The sequence below is a fragment of the Tribolium castaneum genome, chromosome 4, assembly GCF_031307605.1.
Source record: "Tribolium castaneum strain GA2 chromosome 4, icTriCast1.1, whole genome shotgun sequence".
NCBI lineage: Eukaryota > Metazoa > Arthropoda > Insecta > Coleoptera > Tenebrionidae > Tribolium > Tribolium castaneum.
Window position 1 is genome coordinate 837,935 of NC_087397.1, and position 23,443 is coordinate 861,377.

Consider the following 23,443-nt stretch of genomic DNA (forward strand, 5'->3'; position numbering starts at 1 on the left):
AATTTTTTGCCTAAATTTAGGGTAGCCATTTGTCATAGTGGAAAATTTTATCCAACAAAAAAATTCATAACTCGAAAACTAAAAGTCGTAGAGCAATGCGGTTTGTTCCATTGAATTCAGCGGCTCATTTTCTGTATTATACCAACTTTTCACGAGATTTAAAATATTCAATTTTTTTGCTAAAATTTCCTGAGTAAAATACACGTACCTTCAAAGAGGTGAAAAAAAAAATTTTTTTTAAGCTCACTCCAGTAAATTTTTATGGACTTCTACATGTCTTAACAACCCACAAAAGTTGTTAAAAGTCCACAAAAAGTCCATATGTTCGATTTTTTGATGTTTGATTTTTTCAATTTTCGTCGCAGTTTTTGTCGGTTTTGGGTACCCGGAACATTTCTCAAGCAATAGCTCCGGAACTATTAGAGATAACCCCATGAAGTGTATTATCGTTGGAAAGCTCTTTAAATTATCTATTTTTTTCAAAAAAGATTATTGTTCTCCGACTAATAGTTTTCGAGCAAACTGCTGCTAAATGCAAAAATTGGTAAAATTTTAAAAAATTCATAACTAAAAAACTATTGGGAATTTGGCAATTTTCTCGATGCCAATCGATTCCCCGGATCATTTTGCATAGGTGTGGATCAAAACAGTTCCACTTTTTAGAATAGTTTAGCCGTAAATGAGAAAATAAAAAAAATTAAAAAAAAGTTAACACCCCCCCCTTAAAATCGGTCAATTTTTAAAGTGTCTCAAAATCAAATAAAACCGATTCTATCTTATAGATTTTGATGTGCTCTTTACGATGGAACAAACCGTTTTCTTCTAGCTCTTTTAGTTTGGCCGTAATCGGCGTTTGAAAATTGAAAAATTTTTTGCGAGATATCGCCTTGAGTCCTATGCCATTTTGTAGAGTTTTTTATTCCGGTTGTCCTCCATTTTTCCGTTTCTCGATAACTCTAATAGTTTCGCCGTAATTAGCGATTGAAAATTGAAAAAAAGTGAAAATGGAAACCTTTTTTTGCGTTTTTCTCGGAAACTGTAAGACTTAGAGCAACGAACAAAAAACCATCCGATAGCGCTTAATTTTAGCTATTTTTTCGACTAAACCCGGAGCCGCTCCGGGCAACGGTTCCGGCTACAGAGGCGATCAAAGTTTTTCACTAAAAAAATTCATAAAAAAAACTAAAAGTCGTAGAGCATTGCGGTTTGTTCGATTGAATTCTACGGCTCATTTTACATATTATATCAATTTTTCACAAGAATTAAAAATTTAAAATTTTTTGCCTAAATTTAGGGTAGCCATTTGTCATAGTGGAAAATTTTATCCAACAAAAAAATTCATAACTCGAAAACTAAAAGTCGTAGAGCAATGCGGTTTGTTCCATTGAATTCAGCGGCTCATTTTCTGTATTATACCAACTTTTCACGAGATTTAAAATTTTCAATTTTTTTGCTAAAATTTCCTGAGTAAAATACACGTACCTTCAAAGAGGTGAAAAAAAAAAATTTTTTTAAGCTCACTCCAGTAAATTTTTATGGACTTCTACATGTCTTAACAACCCACAAAAGTTGTTAAAAGTCCACAAAAAGTCCATATGTTCGATTTTTTGATGTTTGATTTTTTCAATTTTCGTCGCAGTTTTTGTCGGTTTTGGGTACCCGGAACATTTCTCAAGCAATAGCTCCGGAACTATTAGAGATAACCCCATGAAGTGTATTATCGTTGGAAAGCTCTTTAAATTATCTATTTTTTTCAAAAAAGATTATTGTTCTCCGACTAATAGTTTTCGAGCAAACTGCTGCTAAATGCAAAAATTGGTAAAATTTTAAAAAATTCATAACTAAAAAACTATTGGGAATTTGGCAATTTTCTCGATGCCAATCGATTCCCCGGATCATTTTGCATGGGTATGGATCAAAACAGTTCCACTTTTTAGAATAGTTTAGCCGTAAATGAGAAAATAAAAAAAATTAAAAAAAAGTTAACACCCCCCCCTTAAAATCGGTCAATTTTTAAAGTGTCTCAAAATCAAATAAAACCGATTCTATCTTATAGATTTTGATGTGCTCTTTACGATGGAACAAACCGTTTTCTTCTAGCTCTTTTAGTTTGGCCGTAATCGGCGTTTGAAAATTGAAAAATTTTTTGCGAGATATCGCCTTGAGTCCTATGCCATTTTGTAGAGTTTTTTATTCCGGTTGTCCTCCATTTTTCCGTTTCTCGATAACTCTAATAGTTTCGCCGTAATTAGCGATTGAAAATTGAAAAAAAGTGAAAATGGAAACCTTTTTTTGCGTTTTTCTCGGAAACTGTAAGACTTAGAGCAACGAACAAAAAACCATCCGATAGCGCTTAATTTTAGCTATTTTTTCGACTAAACCCGGAGCCGCTCCGGGCAACGGTTCCGGCTACAGAGGCGATCAAAGTTTTTCACTAAAAAAATTCATTAAAAAAAAACTAAAAGTCGTAGAGCATTGCGGTTTGTTCGATTGAATTCTACGGCTCATTTTACATATTATATCAATTTTTCACAAGAATTAAAAATTTAAAATTTTTTGCCTAAATTTAGGGTAGCCATTTGTCATAGTGGAAAATTTTATCCAACAAAAAAATTCATAACTCGAAAACTAAAAGTCGTAGAGCAATGCGGTTTGTTCCATTGAATTCAGCGGCTCATTTTCTGTATTATACCAACTTTTCACGAGATTTAAAATTTTCAATTTTTTTGCTAAAATTTCCTGAGTAAAATACACGTACCTTCAAAGAGGTGAAAAAAAAAATTTTTTTTAAGCTCACTCCAGTAAATTTTTATGGACTTCTACATGTCTTAACAACCCACAAAAGTTGTTAAAAGTCCACAAAAAGTCCATATGTTCGATTTTTTGATGTTTGATTTTTTCAATTTTCGTCGCAGTTTTTGTCGGTTTTGGGTACCCGGAACATTTCTCAAGCAATAGCTCCGGAACTATTAGAGATAACCCCATGAAGTGTATTATCGTTGGAAAGCTCTTTAAATTATCTATTTTTTTCAAAAAAGATTATTGTTCTCCGACTAATAGTTTTCGAGCAAACTGCTGCTAAATGCAAAAATTGGTAAAATTTTAAAAAATTCATAACTAAAAAACTATTGGGAATTTGGCAATTTTCTCGATGCCAATCGATTCCCCGGATCATTTTGCATAGGTATGGATCAAAACAGTTCCACTTTTTAGAATAGTTTAGCCGTAAATGAGAAAATAAAAAAAATTTAAAAAAAGTTAACACCCCCCCCTTAAAATCGGTCAATTTTTAAAGTGTCTCAAAATCAAATAAAACCGATTCTATCTTATAGATTTTGATGTGCTCTTTACGATGGAACAAACCGTTTTCTTCTAGCTCTTTTAGTTTGGCCGTAATCGGCGTTTGAAAATTGAAAAATTTTTTGCGAGATATCGCCTTGAGTCCTATGCCATTTTGTAGAGTTTTTTATTCCGGTTGTCCTCCATTTTTCCGTTTCTCGATAACTCTAATAGTTTCGCCGTAATTAGCGATTGAAAATTGAAAAAAAGTGAAAATGGAAACCTTTTTTTGCGTTTTTCTCGGAAACTGTAAGACTTAGAGCAACGAACAAAAAACCATCTGATAGCGCTTAATTTTAGCTATTTTTTCGTCTAAACCCGGAGCCGCTCCGGGCAACGGTTCCGGCTACAGAGGCGATCAAAGTTTTTCACTAAAAAAATTCATAAAAAAAAAACTAAAAGTCGTAGAGCATTGCGGTTTGTTCGATTGAATTCTACGGCTCATTTTACATATTATATCAATTTTTCACAAGAATTAAAAATTTAAAATTTTTTGCCTAAATTTAGGGTAGCCATTTGTCATAGTGGAAAATTTTATCCAACAAAAAAATTCATAACTCGAAAACTAAAAGTCGTAGAGCAATGCGGTTTGTTCCATTGAATTCAGCGGCTCATTTTCTGTATTATACCAACTTTTCACGAGATTTAAAATTTTCAATTTTTTTGCTAAAATTTCCTGAGTAAAATACACGTACCTTCAAAGAGGTGAAAAAAAAAATTTTTTTTAAGCTCACTCCAGTAAATTTTTATGGACTTCTACATGTCTTAACAACCCACAAAAGTTGTTAAAAGTCCACAAAAAGTCCATATGTTCGATTTTTTGATGTTTGATTTTTTCAATTTTCGTCGCAGTTTTTGTCGGTTTTGGGTACCCGGAACATTTCTCAAGCAATAGCTCCGGAACTATTAGAGATAACCCCATGAAGTGTATTATCGTTGGAAAGCTCTTTAAATTATCTATTTTTTTCAAAAAAGATTATTGTTCTCCGACTAATAGTTTTCGAGCAAACTGCTGCTAAATGCAAAAATTGGTAAAATTTTAAAAAATTCATAACTAAAAAACTATTGGGAATTTGGCAATTTTCTCGATGCCAATCGATTCCCCGGATCATTTTGCATAGGTATGGATCAAAACAGTTCCACTTTTTAGAATAGTTTAGCCGTAAATGAGAAAATAAAAAAAATTAAAAAAAAGTTAACACCCCCCCCTTAAAATCGGTCAATTTTTAAAGTGTCTCAAAATCAAATAAAACCGATTCTATCTTATAGATTTTGATGTGCTCTTTACGATGGAACAAACCGTTTTCTTCTAGCTCTTTTAGTTTGGCCGTAATCGGCGTTTGAAAATTGAAAAATTTTTTGCGAGATATCGCCTTGAGTCCTATGCCATTTTGTAGAGTTTTTTATTCCGGTTGTCCTCCATTTTTCCGTTTCTCGATAACTCTAATAGTTTCGCCGTAATTAGCGATTGAAAATTGAAAAAAAGTGAAAATGGAAACCTTTTTTTGCGTTTTTCTCGGAAACTGTAAGACTTAGAGCAACGAACAAAAAACCATCTGATAGCGCTTAATTTTAGCTATTTTTTCGACTAAACCCGGAGCCGCTCCGGGCAACGGTTCCGGCTACAGAGGCGATCAAAGTTTTTCACTAAAAAAATTCATAAAAAAAAAACTAAAAGTCGTAGAGCATTGCGGTTTGTTCGATTGAATTCTACGGCTCATTTTACATATTATATCAATTTTTCACAAGAATTAAAAATTTAAAATTTTTTGCCTAAATTTAGGGTAGCCATTTGTCATAGTGGAAAATTTTATCCAACAAAAAAATTCATAACTCGAAAACTAAAAGTCGTAGAGCAATGCGGTTTGTTCCATTGAATTCAGCGGCTCATTTTCTGTATTATACCAACTTTTCACGAGATTTAAAATTTTCAATTTTTTTGCTAAAATTTCCTGAGTAAAATACACGTACCTTCAAAGAGGTGAAAAAAAAAATTTTTTTTAAGCTCACTCCAGTAAATTTTTATGGACTTCTACATGTCTTAACAACCCACAAAAGTTGTTAAAAGTCCACAAAAAGTCCATATGTTCGATTTTTTGATGTTTGATTTTTTCAATTTTCGTCGCAGTTTTTGTCGGTTTTGGGTACCCGGAACATTTCTCAAGCAATAGCTCCGGAACTATTAGAGATAACCCCATGAAGTGTATTATCGTTGGAAAGCTCTTTAAATTATCTATTTTTTTCAAAAAAGATTATTGTTCTCCGACTAATAGTTTTCGAGCAAACTGCTGCTAAATGCAAAAATTGGTAAAATTTTAAAAAATTCATAACTAAAAAACTATTGGGAATTTGGCAATTTTCTCGATGCCAATCGATTCCCCGGATCATTTTGCATAGGTATGGATCAAAACAGTTCCACTTTTTAGAATAGTTTAGCCGTAAATGAGAAAATAAAAAAAATTAAAAAAAAGTTAACACCCCCCCCTTAAAATCGGTCAATTTTTAAAGTGTCTCAAAATCAAATAAAACCGATTCTATCTTATAGATTTTGATGTGCTCTTTACGATGGAACAAACCGTTTTCTTCTAGCTCTTTTAGTTTGGCCGTAATCGGCGTTTGAAAATTGAAAAATTTTTTGCGAGATATCGCCTTGAGTCCTATGCCATTTTGTAGAGTTTTTTATTCCGGTTGTCCTCCATTTTTCCGTTTCTCGATAACTCTAATAGTTTCGCCGTAATTAGCGATTGAAAATTGAAAAAAAGTGAAAATGGAAACCTTTTTTTGCGTTTTTCTCGGAAACTGTAAGACTTAGAGCAACGAACAAAAAACCATCCGATAGCGCTTAATTTTAGCTATTTTTTCGACTAAACCCGGAGCCGCTCCGGGCAACGGTTCCGGCTACAGAGGCGATCAAAGTTTTTCACTAAAAAAATTCATAAAAAAAACTAAAAGTCGTAGAGCATTGCGGTTTGTTCGATTGAATTCTACGGCTCATTTTACATATTATATCAATTTTTCACAAGAATTAAAAATTTAAAATTTTTTGCCTAAATTTAGGGTAGCCATTTGTCATAGTGGAAAATTTTATCCAACAAAAAAATTCATAACTCGAAAACTAAAAGTCGTAGAGCAATGCGGTTTGTTCCATTGAATTCAGCGGCTCATTTTCTGTATTATACCAACTTTTCACGAGATTTAAAATTTTCAATTTTTTTGCTAAAATTTCCTGAGTAAAATACACGTACCTTCAAAGAGGTGAAAAAAAAAAATTTTTTTAAGCTCACTCCAGTAAATTTTTATGGACTTCTACATGTCTTAACAACCCACAAAAGTTGTTAAAAGTCCACAAAAAGTCCATATGTTCGATTTTTTGATGTTTGATTTTTTCAATTTTCGTCGCAGTTTTTGTCGGTTTTGGGTACCCGGAACATTTCTCAAGCAATAGCTCCGGAACTATTAGAGATAACCCCATGAAGTGTATTATCGTTGGAAAGCTCTTTAAATTATCTATTTTTTTCAAAAAAGATTATTGTTCTCCGACTAATAGTTTTCGAGCAAACTGCTGCTAAATGCAAAAATTGGTAAAATTTTAAAAAATTCATAACTAAAAAACTATTGGGAATTTGGCAATTTTCTCGATGCCAATCGATTCCCCGGATCATTTTGCATGGGTATGGATCAAAACAGTTCCACTTTTTAGAATAGTTTAGCCGTAAATGAGAAAATAAAAAAAATTAAAAAAAAGTTAACACCCCCCCCTTAAAATCGGTCAATTTTTAAAGTGTCTCAAAATCAAATAAAACCGATTCTATCTTATAGATTTTGATGTGCTCTTTACGATGGAACAAACCGTTTTCTTCTAGCTCTTTTAGTTTGGCCGTAATCGGCGTTTGAAAATTGAAAAATTTTTTGCGAGATATCGCCTTGAGTCCTATGCCATTTTGTAGAGTTTTTTATTCCGGTTGTCCTCCATTTTTCCGTTTCTCGATAACTCTAATAGTTTCGCCGTAATTAGCGATTGAAAATTGAAAAAAAGTGAAAATGGAAACCTTTTTTTGCGTTTTTCTCGGAAACTGTAAGACTTAGAGCAACGAACAAAAAACCATCCGATAGCGCTTAATTTTAGCTATTTTTTCGACTAAACCCGGAGCCGCTCCGGGCAACGGTTCCGGCTACAGAGGCGATCAAAGTTTTTCACTAAAAAAATTCATTAAAAAAAAACTAAAAGTCGTAGAGCATTGCGGTTTGTTCGATTGAATTCTACGGCTCATTTTACATATTATATCAATTTTTCACAAGAATTAAAAATTTAAAATTTTTTGCCTAAATTTAGGGTAGCCATTTGTCATAGTGGAAAATTTTATCCAACAAAAAAATTCATAACTCGAAAACTAAAAGTCGTAGAGCAATGCGGTTTGTTCCATTGAATTCAGCGGCTCATTTTCTGTATTATACCAACTTTTCACGAGATTTAAAATTTTCAATTTTTTTGCTAAAATTTCCTGAGTAAAATACACGTACCTTCAAAGAGGTGAAAAAAAAAATTTTTTTTAAGCTCACTCCAGTAAATTTTTATGGACTTCTACATGTCTTAACAACCCACAAAAGTTGTTAAAAGTCCACAAAAAGTCCATATGTTCGATTTTTTGATGTTTGATTTTTTCAATTTTCGTCGCAGTTTTTGTCGGTTTTGGGTACCCGGAACATTTCTCAAGCAATAGCTCCGGAACTATTAGAGATAACCCCATGAAGTGTATTATCGTTGGAAAGCTCTTTAAATTATCTATTTTTTTCAAAAAAGATTATTGTTCTCCGACTAATAGTTTTCGAGCAAACTGCTGCTAAATGCAAAAATTGGTAAAATTTTAAAAAATTCATAACTAAAAAACTATTGGGAATTTGGCAATTTTCTCGATGCCAATCGATTCCCCGGATCATTTTGCATAGGTATGGATCAAAACAGTTCCACTTTTTAGAATAGTTTAGCCGTAAATGAGAAAATAAAAAAAATTTAAAAAAAGTTAACACCCCCCCCTTAAAATCGGTCAATTTTTAAAGTGTCTCAAAATCAAATAAAACCGATTCTATCTTATAGATTTTGATGTGCTCTTTACGATGGAACAAACCGTTTTCTTCTAGCTCTTTTAGTTTGGCCGTAATCGGCGTTTGAAAATTGAAAAATTTTTTGCGAGATATCGCCTTGAGTCCTATGCCATTTTGTAGAGTTTTTTATTCCGGTTGTCCTCCATTTTTCCGTTTCTCGATAACTCTAATAGTTTCGCCGTAATTAGCGATTGAAAATTGAAAAAAAGTGAAAATGGAAACCTTTTTTTGCGTTTTTCTCGGAAACTGTAAGACTTAGAGCAACGAACAAAAAACCATCTGATAGCGCTTAATTTTAGCTATTTTTTCGTCTAAACCCGGAGCCGCTCCGGGCAACGGTTCCGGCTACAGAGGCGATCAAAGTTTTTCACTAAAAAAATTCATAAAAAAAAAACTAAAAGTCGTAGAGCATTGCGGTTTGTTCGATTGAATTCTACGGCTCATTTTACATATTATATCAATTTTTCACAAGAATTAAAAATTTAAAATTTTTTGCCTAAATTTAGGGTAGCCATTTGTCATAGTGGAAAATTTTATCCAACAAAAAAATTCATAACTCGAAAACTAAAAGTCGTAGAGCAATGCGGTTTGTTCCATTGAATTCAGCGGCTCATTTTCTGTATTATACCAACTTTTCACGAGATTTAAAATTTTCAATTTTTTTGCTAAAATTTCCTGAGTAAAATACACGTACCTTCAAAGAGGTGAAAAAAAAAATTTTTTTTAAGCTCACTCCAGTAAATTTTTATGGACTTCTACATGTCTTAACAACCCACAAAAGTTGTTAAAAGTCCACAAAAAGTCCATATGTTCGATTTTTTGATGTTTGATTTTTTCAATTTTCGTCGCAGTTTTTGTCGGTTTTGGGTACCCGGAACATTTCTCAAGCAATAGCTCCGGAACTATTAGAGATAACCCCATGAAGTGTATTATCGTTGGAAAGCTCTTTAAATTATCTATTTTTTTCAAAAAAGATTATTGTTCTCCGACTAATAGTTTTCGAGCAAACTGCTGCTAAATGCAAAAATTGGTAAAATTTTAAAAAATTCATAACTAAAAAACTATTGGGAATTTGGCAATTTTCTCGATGCCAATCGATTCCCCGGATCATTTTGCATAGGTATGGATCAAAACAGTTCCACTTTTTAGAATAGTTTAGCCGTAAATGAGAAAATAAAAAAAATTTAAAAAAAGTTAACACCCCCCCCTTAAAATCGGTCAATTTTTAAAGTGTCTCAAAATCAAATAAAACCGATTCTATCTTATAGATTTTGATGTGCTCTTTACGATGGAACAAACCGTTTTCTTCTAGCTCTTTTAGTTTGGCCGTAATCGGCGTTTGAAAATTGAAAAATTTTTTGCGAGATATCGCCTTGAGTCCTATGCCATTTTGTAGAGTTTTTTATTCCGGTTGTCCTCCATTTTTCCGTTTCTCGATAACTCTAATAGTTTCGCCGTAATTAGCGATTGAAAATTGAAAAAAAGTGAAAATGGAAACCTTTTTTTGCGTTTTTCTCGGAAACTGTAAGACTTAGAGCAACGAACAAAAAACCATCTGATAGCGCTTAATTTTAGCTATTTTTTCGTCTAAACCCGGAGCCGCTCCGGGCAACGGTTCCGGCTACAGAGGCGATCAAAGTTTTTCACTAAAAAAATTCATAAAAAAAAAACTAAAAGTCGTAGAGCATTGCGGTTTGTTCGATTGAATTCTACGGCTCATTTTACATATTATATCAATTTTTCACAAGAATTAAAAATTTAAAATTTTTTGCCTAAATTTAGGGTAGCCATTTGTCATAGTGGAAAATTTTATCCAACAAAAAAATTCATAACTCGAAAACTAAAAGTCGTAGAGCAATGCGGTTTGTTCCATTGAATTCAGCGGCTCATTTTCTGTATTATACCAACTTTTCACGAGATTTAAAATTTTCAATTTTTTTGCTAAAATTTCCTGAGTAAAATACACGTACCTTCAAAGAGGTGAAAAAAAAAATTTTTTTTAAGCTCACTCCAGTAAATTTTTATGGACTTCTACATGTCTTAACAACCCACAAAAGTTGTTAAAAGTCCACAAAAAGTCCATATGTTCGATTTTTTGATGTTTGATTTTTTCAATTTTCGTCGCAGTTTTTGTCGGTTTTGGGTACCCGGAACATTTCTCAAGCAATAGCTCCGGAACTATTAGAGATAACCCCATGAAGTGTATTATCGTTGGAAAGCTCTTTAAATTATCTATTTTTTTCAAAAAAGATTATTGTTCTCCGACTAATAGTTTTCGAGCAAACTGCTGCTAAATGCAAAAATTGGTAAAATTTTAAAAAATTCATAACTAAAAAACTATTGGGAATTTGGCAATTTTCTCGATGCCAATCGATTCCCCGGATCATTTTGCATAGGTATGGATCAAAACAGTTCCACTTTTTAGAATAGTTTAGCCGTAAATGAGAAAATAAAAAAAATTAAAAAAAAGTTAACACCCCCCCCTTAAAATCGGTCAATTTTTAAAGTGTCTCAAAATCAAATAAAACCGATTCTATCTTATAGATTTTGATGTGCTCTTTACGATGGAACAAACCGTTTTCTTCTAGCTCTTTTAGTTTGGCCGTAATCGGCGTTTGAAAATTGAAAAATTTTTTGCGAGATATCGCCTTGAGTCCTATGCCATTTTGTAGAGTTTTTTATTCCGGTTGTCCTCCATTTTTCCGTTTCTCGATAACTCTAATAGTTTCGCCGTAATTGGCGGTTGAAAATTGAAAAAAAGTGAAAATGGAAACCTTTTTTTGCGTTTTTCTCGGAAACTGTAAGACTTAGAGCAACGAATAAAAAACCATCTGATAGCGCTTAATTTTAGCTATTTTTTCGTCTAAACCCGGAGCCGCTCCGGGCAACGGTTCCGGCTACAGAGGCGATCAAAGTTTTTCACTAAAAAAATTCATAAAAAAAAAACTAAAAGTCGTAGAGCATTGCGGTTTGTTCGATTGAATTCTACGGCTCATTTTACATATTATATCAATTTTTCACAAGAATTAAAAATTTAAAATTTTTTGCCTAAATTTAGGGTAGCCATTTGTCATAGTGGAAAATTTTATCCAACAAAAAAATTCATAACTCGAAAACTAAAAGTCGTAGAGCAATGCGGTTTGTTCCATTGAATTCAGCGGCTCATTTTCTGTATTATACCAACTTTTCACGAGATTTAAAATTTTCAATTTTTTTGCTAAAATTTCCTGAGTAAAATACACGTACCTTCAAAGAGGTGAAAAAAAAAATTTTTTTTAAGCTCACTCCAGTAAATTTTTATGGACTTCTACATGTCTTAACAACCCACAAAAGTTGTTAAAAGTCCACAAAAAGTCCATATGTTCGATTTTTTGATGTTTGATTTTTTCAATTTTCGTCGCAGTTTTTGTCGGTTTTGGGTACCCGGAACATTTCTCAAGCAATAGCTCCGGAACTATTAGAGATAACCCCATGAAGTGTATTATCGTTGGAAAGCTCTTTAAATTATCTATTTTTTTCAAAAAAGATTATTGTTCTCCGACTAATAGTTTTCGAGCAAACTGCTGCTAAATGCAAAAATTGGTAAAATTTTAAAAAATTCATAACTAAAAAACTATTGGGAATTTGGCAATTTTCTCGATGCCAATCGATTCCCCGGATCATTTTGCATAGGCATGGATCAAAACAGTTCCACTTTTTAGAATAGTTTAGCCGTAAATGAGAAAATAAAAAAAATTAAAAAAAAGTTAACACCCCCCCCTTAAAATCGGTCAATTTTTAAAGTGTCTCAAAATCAAATAAAACCGATTCTATCTTATAGATTTTGATGTGCTCTTTACGATGGAACAAACCGTTTTCTTCTAGCTCTTTTAGTTTGGCCGTAATCGGCGTTTGAAAATTGAAAAATTTTTTGCGAGATATCGCCTTGAGTCCTATGCCATTTTGTAGAGTTTTTTATTCCGGTTGTCCTCCATTTTTCCGTTTCTCGATAACTCTAATAGTTTCGCCGTAATTAGCGATTGAAAATTGAAAAAAAGTGAAAATGGAAACCTTTTTTTGCGTTTTTCTCGGAAACTGTAAGACTTAGAGCAACGAACAAAAAACCATCTGATAGCGCTTAATTTTAGCTATTTTTTCGTCTAAACCCGGAGCCGCTCCGGGCAACGGTTCCGGCTACAGAGGCGATCAAAGTTTTTCACTAAAAAAATTCATAAAAAAAAAACTAAAAGTCGTAGAGCATTGCGGTTTGTTCGATTGAATTCTACGGCTCATTTTACATATTATATCAATTTTTCACAAGAATTAAAAATTTAAAATTTTTTGCCTAAATTTAGGGTAGCCATTTGTCATAGTGGAAAATTTTATCCAACAAAAAAATTCATAACTCGAAAACTAAAAGTCGTAGAGCAATGCGGTTTGTTCCATTGAATTCAGCGGCTCATTTTCTGTATTATACCAACTTTTCACGAGATTTAAAATTTTCAATTTTTTTGCTAAAATTTCCTGAGTAAAATACACGTACCTTCAAAGAGGTGAAAAAAAAAATTTTTTTTAAGCTCACTCCAGTAAATTTTTATGGACTTCTACATGTCTTAACAACCCACAAAAGTTGTTAAAAGTCCACAAAAAGTCCATATGTTCGATTTTTTGATGTTTGATTTTTTCAATTTTCGTCGCAGTTTTTGTCGGTTTTGGGTACCCGGAACATTTCTCAAGCAATAGCTCCGGAACTATTAGAGATAACCCCATGAAGTGTATTATCGTTGGAAAGCTCTTTAAATTATCTATTTTTTTCAAAAAAGATTATTGTTCTCCGACTAATAGTTTTCGAGCAAACTGCTGCTAAATGCAAAAATTGGTAAAATTTTAAAAAATTCATAACTAAAAAACTATTGGGAATTTGGCAATTTTCTCGATGCCAATCGATTCCCCGGATCATTTTGCATAGGTATGGATCAAAACAGTTCCACTTTTTAGAATAGTTTAGCCGTAAATGAGAAAATAAAAAAAATTAAAAAAAAGTTAACACCCCCCCCTTAAAATCGGTCAATTTTTAAAGTGTCTCAAAATCAAATAAAACCGATTCTATCTTATAGATTTTGATGTGCTCTTTACGATGGAACAAACCGTTTTCTTCTAGCTCTTTTAGTTTGGCCGTAATCGGCGTTTGAAAATTGAAAAATTTTTTGCGAGATATCGCCTTGAGTCCTATGCCATTTTGTAGAGTTTTTTATTCCGGTTGTCCTCCATTTTTCCGTTTCTCGATAACTCTAATAGTTTCGCCGTAATTGGCGGTTGAAAATTGAAAAAAAGTGAAAATGGAAACCTTTTTTTGCGTTTTTCTCGGAAACTGTAAGACTTAGAGCAACGAATAAAAAACCATCTGATAGCGCTTAATTTTAGCTATTTTTTCGTCTAAACCCGGAGCCGCTCCGGGCAACGGTTCCGGCTACAGAGGCGATCAAAGTTTTTCACTAAAAAAATTCATAAAAAAAAAACTAAAAGTCGTAGAGCATTGCGGTTTGTTCGATTGAATTCTACGGCTCATTTTACATATTATATCAATTTTTCACAAGAATTAAAAATTTAAAATTTTTTGCCTAAATTTAGGGTAGCCATTTGTCATAGTGGAAAATTTTATCCAACAAAAAAATTCATAACTCGAAAACTAAAAGTCGTAGAGCAATGCGGTTTGTTCCATTGAATTCAGCGGCTCATTTTCTGTATTATACCAACTTTTCACGAGATTTAAAATTTTCAATTTTTTTGCTAAAATTTCCTGAGTAAAATACACGTACCTTCAAAGAGGTGAAAAAAAAAATTTTTTTTAAGCTCACTCCAGTAAATTTTTATGGACTTCTACATGTCTTAACAACCCACAAAAGTTGTTAAAAGTCCACAAAAAGTCCATATGTTCGATTTTTTGATGTTTGATTTTTTCAATTTTCGTCGCAGTTTTTGTCGGTTTTGGGTACCCGGAACATTTCTCAAGCAATAGCTCCGGAACTATTAGAGATAACCCCATGAAGTGTATTATCGTTGGAAAGCTCTTTAAATTATCTATTTTTTTTCAAAAAAGATTATTGTTCTCCGACTAATAGTTTTCGAGCAAACTGCTGCTAAATGCAAAAATTGGTAAAATTTTAAAAAATTCATAACTAAAAAACTATTGGGAATTTGGCAATTTTCTCGATGCCAATCGATTCCCCGGATCATTTTGCATAGGTATGGATCAAAACAGTTCCACTTTTTAGAATAGTTTAGCCGTAAATGAGAAAATAAAAAAAAATTAAAAAAAAGTTAACACCCCCCCCTTAAAATCGGTCAATTTTTAAAGTGTCTCAAAATCAAATAAAACCGATTCTATCTTATAGATTTTGATGTGCTCTTTACGATGGAACAAACCGTTTTCTTCTAGCTCTTTTAGTTTGGCCGTAATCGGCGTTTGAAAATTGAAAAATTTTTTGCGAGATATCGCCTTGAGTCCTATGCCATTTTGTAGAGTTTTTTATTCCGGTTGTCCTCCAATTTTCCGTTTCTCGATAACTCTAATAGTTTCGCCGTAATTAGCGATTGAAAATTGAAAAAAAGTGAAAATGGAAACCTTTTTTTGCGTTTTTCTCGGAAACTGTAAGACTTAGAGCAACGAACAAAAAACCATCTGATAGCGCTTAATTTTAGCTATTTTTTCGTCTAAACCCGGAGCCGCTCCGGGCAACGGTTCCGGCTACAGAGGCGATCAAAGTTTTTCACTAAAAAAATTCATAAAAAAAAAACTAAAAGTCGTAGAGCATTGCGGTTTGTTCGATTGAATTCTACGGCTCATTTTACATATTATATCAATTTTTCACAAGAATTAAAAATTTAAAATTTTTTGCCTAAATTTAGGGTAGCCATTTGTCATAGTGGAAAATTTTATCCAACAAAAAAATTCATAACTCGAAAACTAAAAGTCGTAGAGCAATGCGGTTTGTTCCATTGAATTCAGCGGCTCATTTTCTGTATTATACCAACTTTTCACGAGATTTAAAATTTTCAATTTTTTTGCTAAAATTTCCTGAGTAAAATACACGTACCTTCAAAGAGGTGAAAAAAAAAATTTTTTTTAAGCTCACTCCAGTAAATTTTTATGGACTTCTACATGTCTTAACAACCCACAAAAGTTGTTAAAAGTCCACAAAAAGTCCATATGTTCGATTTTTTGATGTTTGATTTTTTCAATTTTCGTCACAGTTTTTGTCGGTTTTGGGTACCCGGAACATTTCTCAAGCAATAGCTCCGGAACTATTAGAGATAACCCCATGAAGTGTATTATCGTTGGAAAGCTCTTTAAACTATCTATTTTTTTCAAAAAAGATTATTGTTCTCCGACTAATAGTTTTCGAGCAAACTGCTGCTAAATGCAAAAATTGGTAAAATTTTAAAAAATTCATAACTAAAAAACTATTTCGAATTTGTCAATTTTCTCGATGCCAATCGATTCCCCGGATCATTTTGCATAGGTATGGATCAAAACAGTTCCACTTTTTGAATAGTTTAGCCGTAAATGAGAAAATAAAAAAAATTAAAAAAAAGTTAAAATTTTTTGCCTAAATTTAGGGTAGCCATTGTCATAGTGGAAAATTTTATCCAACAAAAAAATTCATAACTGAAAAATTAAAAGTCGTAGAGCAATGCGGTTTGTTCTAGTAGATGCTACGACTCATTACACATATTATATCAATTTTTCACAAGATAAAAAATTTAATTTTTTTTATTAAAATTAGGGCAGATAGCCATTTCGTAGTGGACGACTTTATTCTTCACCATTACTAAAATTATTTAGAAATTTCTGTTAAATTACAGAATTAAAAGAATGTAAGATAAGTTTAGAAGCATCTCCGTCCACAATCATATTTCAACAATTTTACGTCCACGAGTTTCTACTAATCTCGAAATTGCCAAGTCCCGCTATATTTATCACTGCTGCAATTATCCAACTTTCACATTAACATGCAATTATCTTACAATTACACCTACAAGACACGATATCTATGCCAATATCGGAATACGAAATTCGAAAAAATCCCTAATAATACACAAAACTTCCAACAACGAACGGACTGACATGAAAATGATTTTAATTATCCCTTAGCTCAGTTACTGGCTTTCTCTGGAAAAACTCTGACCACTATCACTTAAAGTGCATGATGCAGCGATTTGGGGCAAAAGCAAGAGGCGCCAATTTGCGTAAATCGAAGGCGAAGACTAGTCACTCCACTGATCGGAGAAAAATTCCGTTTTGTTATCTCTCGAGAGCAATTAATCAGGAATATTCAGTGTTGTTTTAGGAGCATCCGTCTTTGTCAATTTTGGCGAAAAAAGGAGCTTTCAACGAGTCGTAAATCAGCCGCGACAAACGCAGCGAATGTAAGCATTTTATTTCAACCGGTAATCAAATAAGGCATATTTTATACGAAACTGTCCTGTTGTACGTACAATTTACATGGAAAGGGTTTCGGAACGGTCATATTCACATAGTGGCAAGGCATTTTATTGCAGCACCGACTCATTCGCAGTCCGGTCACGTTACATCCATTGCGTGTCAAAAATACCCGGCCATTAGGACGTTTACGGCCCGCCATTCAAGTGTTTTTATTTTTGCATCGAAAATTTTCCCGATTCTTGCATTGTCTATTGATGTTTTGTAATCCTCTTTCGAAGGCAAAGTTCCTGATTGTGGTTACAGAGGGAGCAAAGAGCCTCGGGTCTCACACCAAACACACTCAATAGCTCGAATTAGAGCTCGAGGAACGAGACTTACACAACTTCTAAGACTTCCATAAGTTGTAAGGAATCTTCGGGGCTATTTTTAAAGTTACGCCCCTCACAATTCATCGGTTGAAAAACCCCAACACTCGTAATATTCAAATTCTCGTCCGTTAACATTTATGTTGGGCTTATTATTGCGCATGAAACTTTCTAGTGTTATTGATGATGAGAATAAATCGTAGCTTTTTCGCTACTCTCACTAGTTGTCTACTAACTCAGGGTCTAACCATCCATAAAGTTTGTAACGAGGCGATGCTGTGATTTGAGCGTGTTGTGATTTTTATGGTCGCAATGTTTTCGCGAAATAATTGGATGAGTTTCGCGATATCTGAAATTCTAAAGGATTGGATGCGGATTATTGCCACTTAGGTCGTAACGACCGCTACGACCTAACCACAAGATGTCTCCAAATAGAAATTGAGGATTTTCGAGATCGTATCTCCGACCCTACATCGCAGATTAATTAAACAATTGTGCGAGCGCATCGGCCAATAAACGCACAACTTGAGGAAATAGCCACATTTTTGTGCACCAAAGGAGAAACAGGCCTTCCTCCAGTGTGATATCTTTGATTTTTTCCGTGAAAGTATACTCTTACTTTTCTGTATAAGAAATTAAAAAAAAATGTTTTCATCAAAAAATTAAATTATTTCAAATAATAAGCATAATTGGCTGTAAAGGCGAAATCCACTTCTGTGCCCCACTAGTGCCTCATTTGTCCTAGGAATGAGTAATTGACCAATAAAAATATAAAAATCACCTCCTACTTGTTTATTTCAGTCTCAATTTTTTTTTTGAGTTTTTATAGTTTGACAGCGTTAAAGGTCCTTTGTCAGTTTATGAACTTAATTTTTGAAAATATACATTCTCTAATTCTATATTAAATTCTTTTTTGATTTTAAACAATTTTTGTATCAGCCTTGATTTTGGAATCAAAAAATATTTTACGTGGAAGTGTCAAAATTCCAGTGTTCACCAATTGTTAATTTTGATTTTAAAAATTTATTTATTGTAATTGTTATAATTTTTCCAAACCGACCGTGTAGATTTTAATTAGTTGTGTGAAAGTCCTTTTCTAAGATTCTTAAAGTTTTTTTTTATAAATTAAAAAGTGTTTTCCTTAAAAAAATCAAATTATCTAAAAATCTAAGCCGACCATTTTATTCGCATTCAAAGTGGTGAGAAAGAACGGCTCTAGAACTGGTTTCATTTGTCCTAGGAATGAGTAATTGGCCAATAAAAATATAAAAATCACCTCCTACTTGTTTATCTGGTGCACAAAAAACTGCAAGACGATTGAAGCGTTTGTCATTGGGTATCGGGGAGGGGATTGCACTCCCAACTGCAAAACGGGCCAATCATAAGGCGATTAAAACTGAGCAAAAAATTGGTGTTTGATTATTTTGTAAATGTCGGCCAACCCAACTAGAATTTCGCTGTTTTCTAAGAAAATTTCAAGTTCTCTATTACACTTGGGTTCAAAAATCGTGGATAAATTGTTCGATTATTTTTTAATAATGATTAAACACAAACATTTCGCAAAATTTTCAGCAAAAACTTGTAGTTTGATTATTTTGTGAATGTCGGTCAAAAATCCGGTTGCGCGTGATTATCCGGGGATTTACATAAACATTGTAGGCGCCACAAATGATTATTTCTCACGAAATATTGGACGACTTAATTTTTACAACATTTATTTGCCTAAAAGGGTTTTTATCTGATTGAATTTAAACGCGACGAAACAGAGTTTTATTTTTGGATAGGTTCGCTCGAGAAATTTGCATTTTTATCGCGACGCGTTGTGGGAAAATGCAGCCCTCGAAATTAAGAAATAAAGCGATTTTCTGGGACGCTTTCGAAGATAGCTTTACACGACGATAATTCGCGTTTTATTTTTACGCAAGTAAATTTATTTTTATGAAATGATTTCTTTATTATTAAAATTAATGTAAGTGCCAATCAATCAACCTCGCTTTCAAATGCCTACATCATTCATTAATGTATGTCTGTCATTTCAGCCACAATTACCGTCACTCAACACACTTTTCATTCGATTTTATTTTAATTTCGTGTTTTTCAGCGGCCAAACAAGAGAAACTTTCATTCGAATAATACTATAGGAAAATTATCCACTCGAAAATAAGCATTAAAAGTTTCACTATGAATTAGCGGTATAAATTGAGAGAAAAATGTAAAACACAACCAAACTTCTACAATGAACACATGCCATGCTCGTACAATAAATTTTATAATCACACATAAAACTAATTTGAACGCCATCCCAGCTAGAACTTCAAATTCATTACTTTTACGATGATTTAATTCCTGGGAATCACCGGAATTCCTGTCGAAAGCAAAATTAATGACGTTTGAATAGCGAAGACAGGTCGGAAACGCCCGTCTCTTAATTTTTAACCCGAGTCAATAACGACTTTACTGTTACATTGTCATTAAGGACTTGTTTTTCTATAAATAATAAGCTTCCAAAGAAACTAAACAATGAACATAACTGTCAAATCAAATTATGGATAATAAAGTTTGAGACTTTATGCACACCTGGGTGACGGCTGCGAAATATGTACCAACTAACTGCACATTTTAAATGACACAAAATTACCTACTATGGAAATGTATTTTATGAGCTGCACGTTTGTACGGTAAAACTATTTGCTCGTAAAAAACCATTGCAAGTTTGTCCTCCTGAACGTCAAGAACTTATAAATATGCGAACATGTCAGTCTCATTTATAACAGAAAAAGATTCACGCCTCTTGTGGAATCACAACTAGGTGTTTATTGTTTGCTTGGTGTAACGGAAGATTTGAAAAATGGATTTATATTTATATTGCCAGTTAATCAGATTATTCGTTGAAAAATTTAATCATGCAGATCGAAAATGTAAAATAAAAAACCGGAAAAATATAATCTAATTTGTGATAACATTGATTTACTATTCATCCTGTGTTTGGGTGCACATATTCAATTTACGCCAAAACAAACTTTATAACGTCCATTTGAAGTTAAATAAAATAATGTCCAATGAATTATTTGTTTTTTTGAAATATCAGAGCAAATTTTTTAACTCAAAATCAATAATAGAATGGCCATTTATCTCGCTGTCTCGACATATTTGCTGCAGTTCCTGCGATAGGAAAAATGCTTGTCTCGAAACTTTTCCTACCGGAAGATTATTATAATAATTTATGAAGTTTGTTTCGGATTTACGGACGATTTGGGAAAAATAGTGGCCGTATTCTGAGCCAAATTTCCCTTTCACCTGAAGGCGTGTCGGGAAAATCTTATTTCAATTGAATGCTACACTTCCAATGGTTTGTATGCATGGCAAATAAAACGCCTTACTGTCTATTTACAAGTTTATTGCATTTAATATTTGCAATCCGTGATTATTCCCACGCGAATGTCAACTTAATCGAAGCCATTAGGAACGTTCTCACATACAAGCGGAGTTTTATCTCCCGGATTACGACAGATCGGATATAAGTTTAATTAATACCGATTTAAATAAATTACAGTCTGGCTGTTTTGTTCTAATTGCTCCGGGAGAAATCAAATTCACGTGAAAAAGCCCAAAATATGTACTTAGGCCCAGCTGCTAACAAGCCGTACGTTTTATGATGTAATGTTTACGTTTTCAAACTAAAAATTAACACAAAGCTGTTGTGTTTGCTCGAAAATTAAAATCGTTTGTCCGGTGCATTCAAAACGTATTATGTTTTCCGTTGACCAAACGTTTGAAGTTCAAAACCCCTTGCTAAAACAAACATCAATCCTGCTCGTTTTGTTAAGCCAATTACGTCGCTTATGATTTATTGTTGCTGAATAGACCGTAATTAATCCGCCCAAACTGCTCTGTGCCTTTTATTAAATTATTAAATTCTAATCAAATCAACCGGCCGCTCGAGCACCTTAAACTCAGTTTTCTCACCACTATTTGTGACAAAAATATCGGCGATTTTTTTAATTAAACCCGGGAATTTGTGATTATTAATCGCGGCAATCGATCAAGGCCGTGACGCATTCATGCAATATTAATGAATTCTTGAAAGTTTCCCTGAAACATTGTTGCATAAAGATTGGCGCGATTTATCCTGAAAATACGGACTTGATTGTGCACAGCAACACGGCGAAGCATTTGATTGAGGGATTTAATTGAATAAAGGGGAGCCATGTCAAGAATACCAACTGCATAAGAAGTGCCCTTCCAGCAGCCGGCCATAAAGTCCATTTTACACTCCACCAACGCGCGTTTAATCCAATTATTCCGTCAAAACCGAATTAATTGAACGAAATGGCCCCAGAATTTGATTTTTATTTTAATTGTGACGGGAATAACGATGAGTTTCCGCTTGTTTCAGGGATTTACAAGGAAACAACATCACCGTGCTGTTCGAGTCGGATTTCCAGGACCTGGGGAAGCTCCGGATCCTGTAAGTAGTTTTGAAAGTGTGGGCTTGGCGGGTCATCGGTGGCTGAAATTTCAGGCAACTCACCGACAACCAGATCCATACAATTGAAAGAGACGCTTTTCAGGATCTTGTCAATTTAGAACGATTGTAAGTGGCGAATAATGACGGGAAAACTCTTGCTAAATTGTTTCTTTGTAGACGGCTAAATGGAAATTATATACGGCACATTCCAGACAACCTGTTTTCCACTACGCCTAATTTATTTCGATTGTAAGTACAAAGAAGCGCAAAAAACCTCTCATTATTTCACTTATTAATCAATCACTGCTGACTTACTTCCTGCTCCGGCCTCTCTTTATTGCGCGCCATTGCATGATCAGCTACCCTAATTATGCTAATTTCGCACTTGCCGTACTTTGATTTTGCGTAATTCATCTTCGACACAGCGCGATTAACGTCAATATTAAGGTGATTTTTTTCCAGGGACATCAGCCATAACTTGATCTCGGTGATCGGGCGGAAGACCCTGAGGGGCATCACGGCGATAAAAAATCTGTGAGTTATTCATTATTGCGAATTTCAGGAATTCCAATTGCAATTTTCAGACAACTTGACAATAACCGAATTACATGCATCGACGACCAGGCTTTGAGGAGCTTCAAGGACCTCGAAATTTTGTGAGTATCGAATTCCTGAAAATGTTCACGTAGAAGATGATTTGTGTGTTTATGGTAATTCGGTGGTGGAATACATCATCTCTGGCTACCGGAATATGGCGTTGTGGTCTGTTTAGGTCAGGTAAAACCGCGCAAATGCGCCTAAGAGACCACTAAAACGTGATCAACTCATCGCGGGTATAATTCAGCAAAAGCGGGAGTTTCAGTCGATAAATTCCATCATCGGGGCAAATATACCAATAAAAATCTCATATTACCGGCAAAATGCGGCCGAGTTTCGATTTATTCGAATCGATTTACTTGTATTAAAATTACATGAGTTTTCATTTATCGGGTTAAAGCTGGTTTACGTCCGCGGATGAAACATAACGCAATAAAAGGACACATTGTGGACAGGAATTTATTATATACGGAAGGATAATGGCAAACAGAGTTTGTGCATTTCGCAGCAACAGGTGTATTGGTGCAACATTAGCACAGAAAATGGACAAGATTTTGCAATTGAATAAATAATTCGGATAAAATCTCGTAATTAAAAAGTGGACTGAAATTTTCATTAAGTCGAAGCGGCGAAAAAAATGTCGTGTAATATAAGCTCTAGATATTGTGTTTTGTTCTCTTTAATGAAATTTTTAATGTCCCGATTTTCCCTCGAAAGCGTCGCCTTGTTTGCTCTAATTAAACAAAAAAGCAAAAAGATACTCCATAAATAAATTAAGACGACTCCTCATTTCAGCTTGCTATTTCGCAATTTTTACTTTGCTCTCGTTTTCTGATTTATTTGGCGTGAAATCCTTACAATTTTAACAATTTTATCTTCAGAAAGTTTGCTTTATGTTTAATCTGTAATCATTCAATCTGTTTTTAATAGATGTACAGAATAAACTAACACAGTAATTAATAAAATGTTGATGCATGTACTTTCTCTATTAATTTTTTTCGTGGGCTGTTTTTACTGATTTTCACTCATTTTTTTGAAAAATAGTGATGAATATACTTAGAATAATTCTTCTCAGAATAATACGAGTATTTCGACGAAAGTTTGACATCCTTATTAGGATAATAAAACATTTAAAACGCAAATTCT

At 33.5% G+C, this 23,443-nt stretch overlaps 1 protein-coding gene across 3 annotated transcripts in view; it reads left to right on the plus strand.

Annotated features, from left to right (window-relative positions):
• sli (slit) overlaps positions 1-23,443 on the plus strand; it is a 109,838-nt gene that overhangs the window by 75,486 nt on the left and 10,909 nt on the right. For all 3 annotated transcript variants that reach the window (XM_008192222.3, XM_008192223.3, XM_008192224.3), the window contains exons 3-7: positions 21,629-21,700; positions 21,755-21,826; positions 21,878-21,949; positions 22,163-22,234; positions 22,285-22,356. In XM_008192222.3, coding sequence (XP_008190444.2) covers positions 21,629-21,700; positions 21,755-21,826; positions 21,878-21,949; positions 22,163-22,234; positions 22,285-22,356 — 360 coding nt within the window. The remainder of the gene's footprint in view (positions 1-21,628; positions 21,701-21,754; positions 21,827-21,877; positions 21,950-22,162; positions 22,235-22,284; positions 22,357-23,443) is intronic.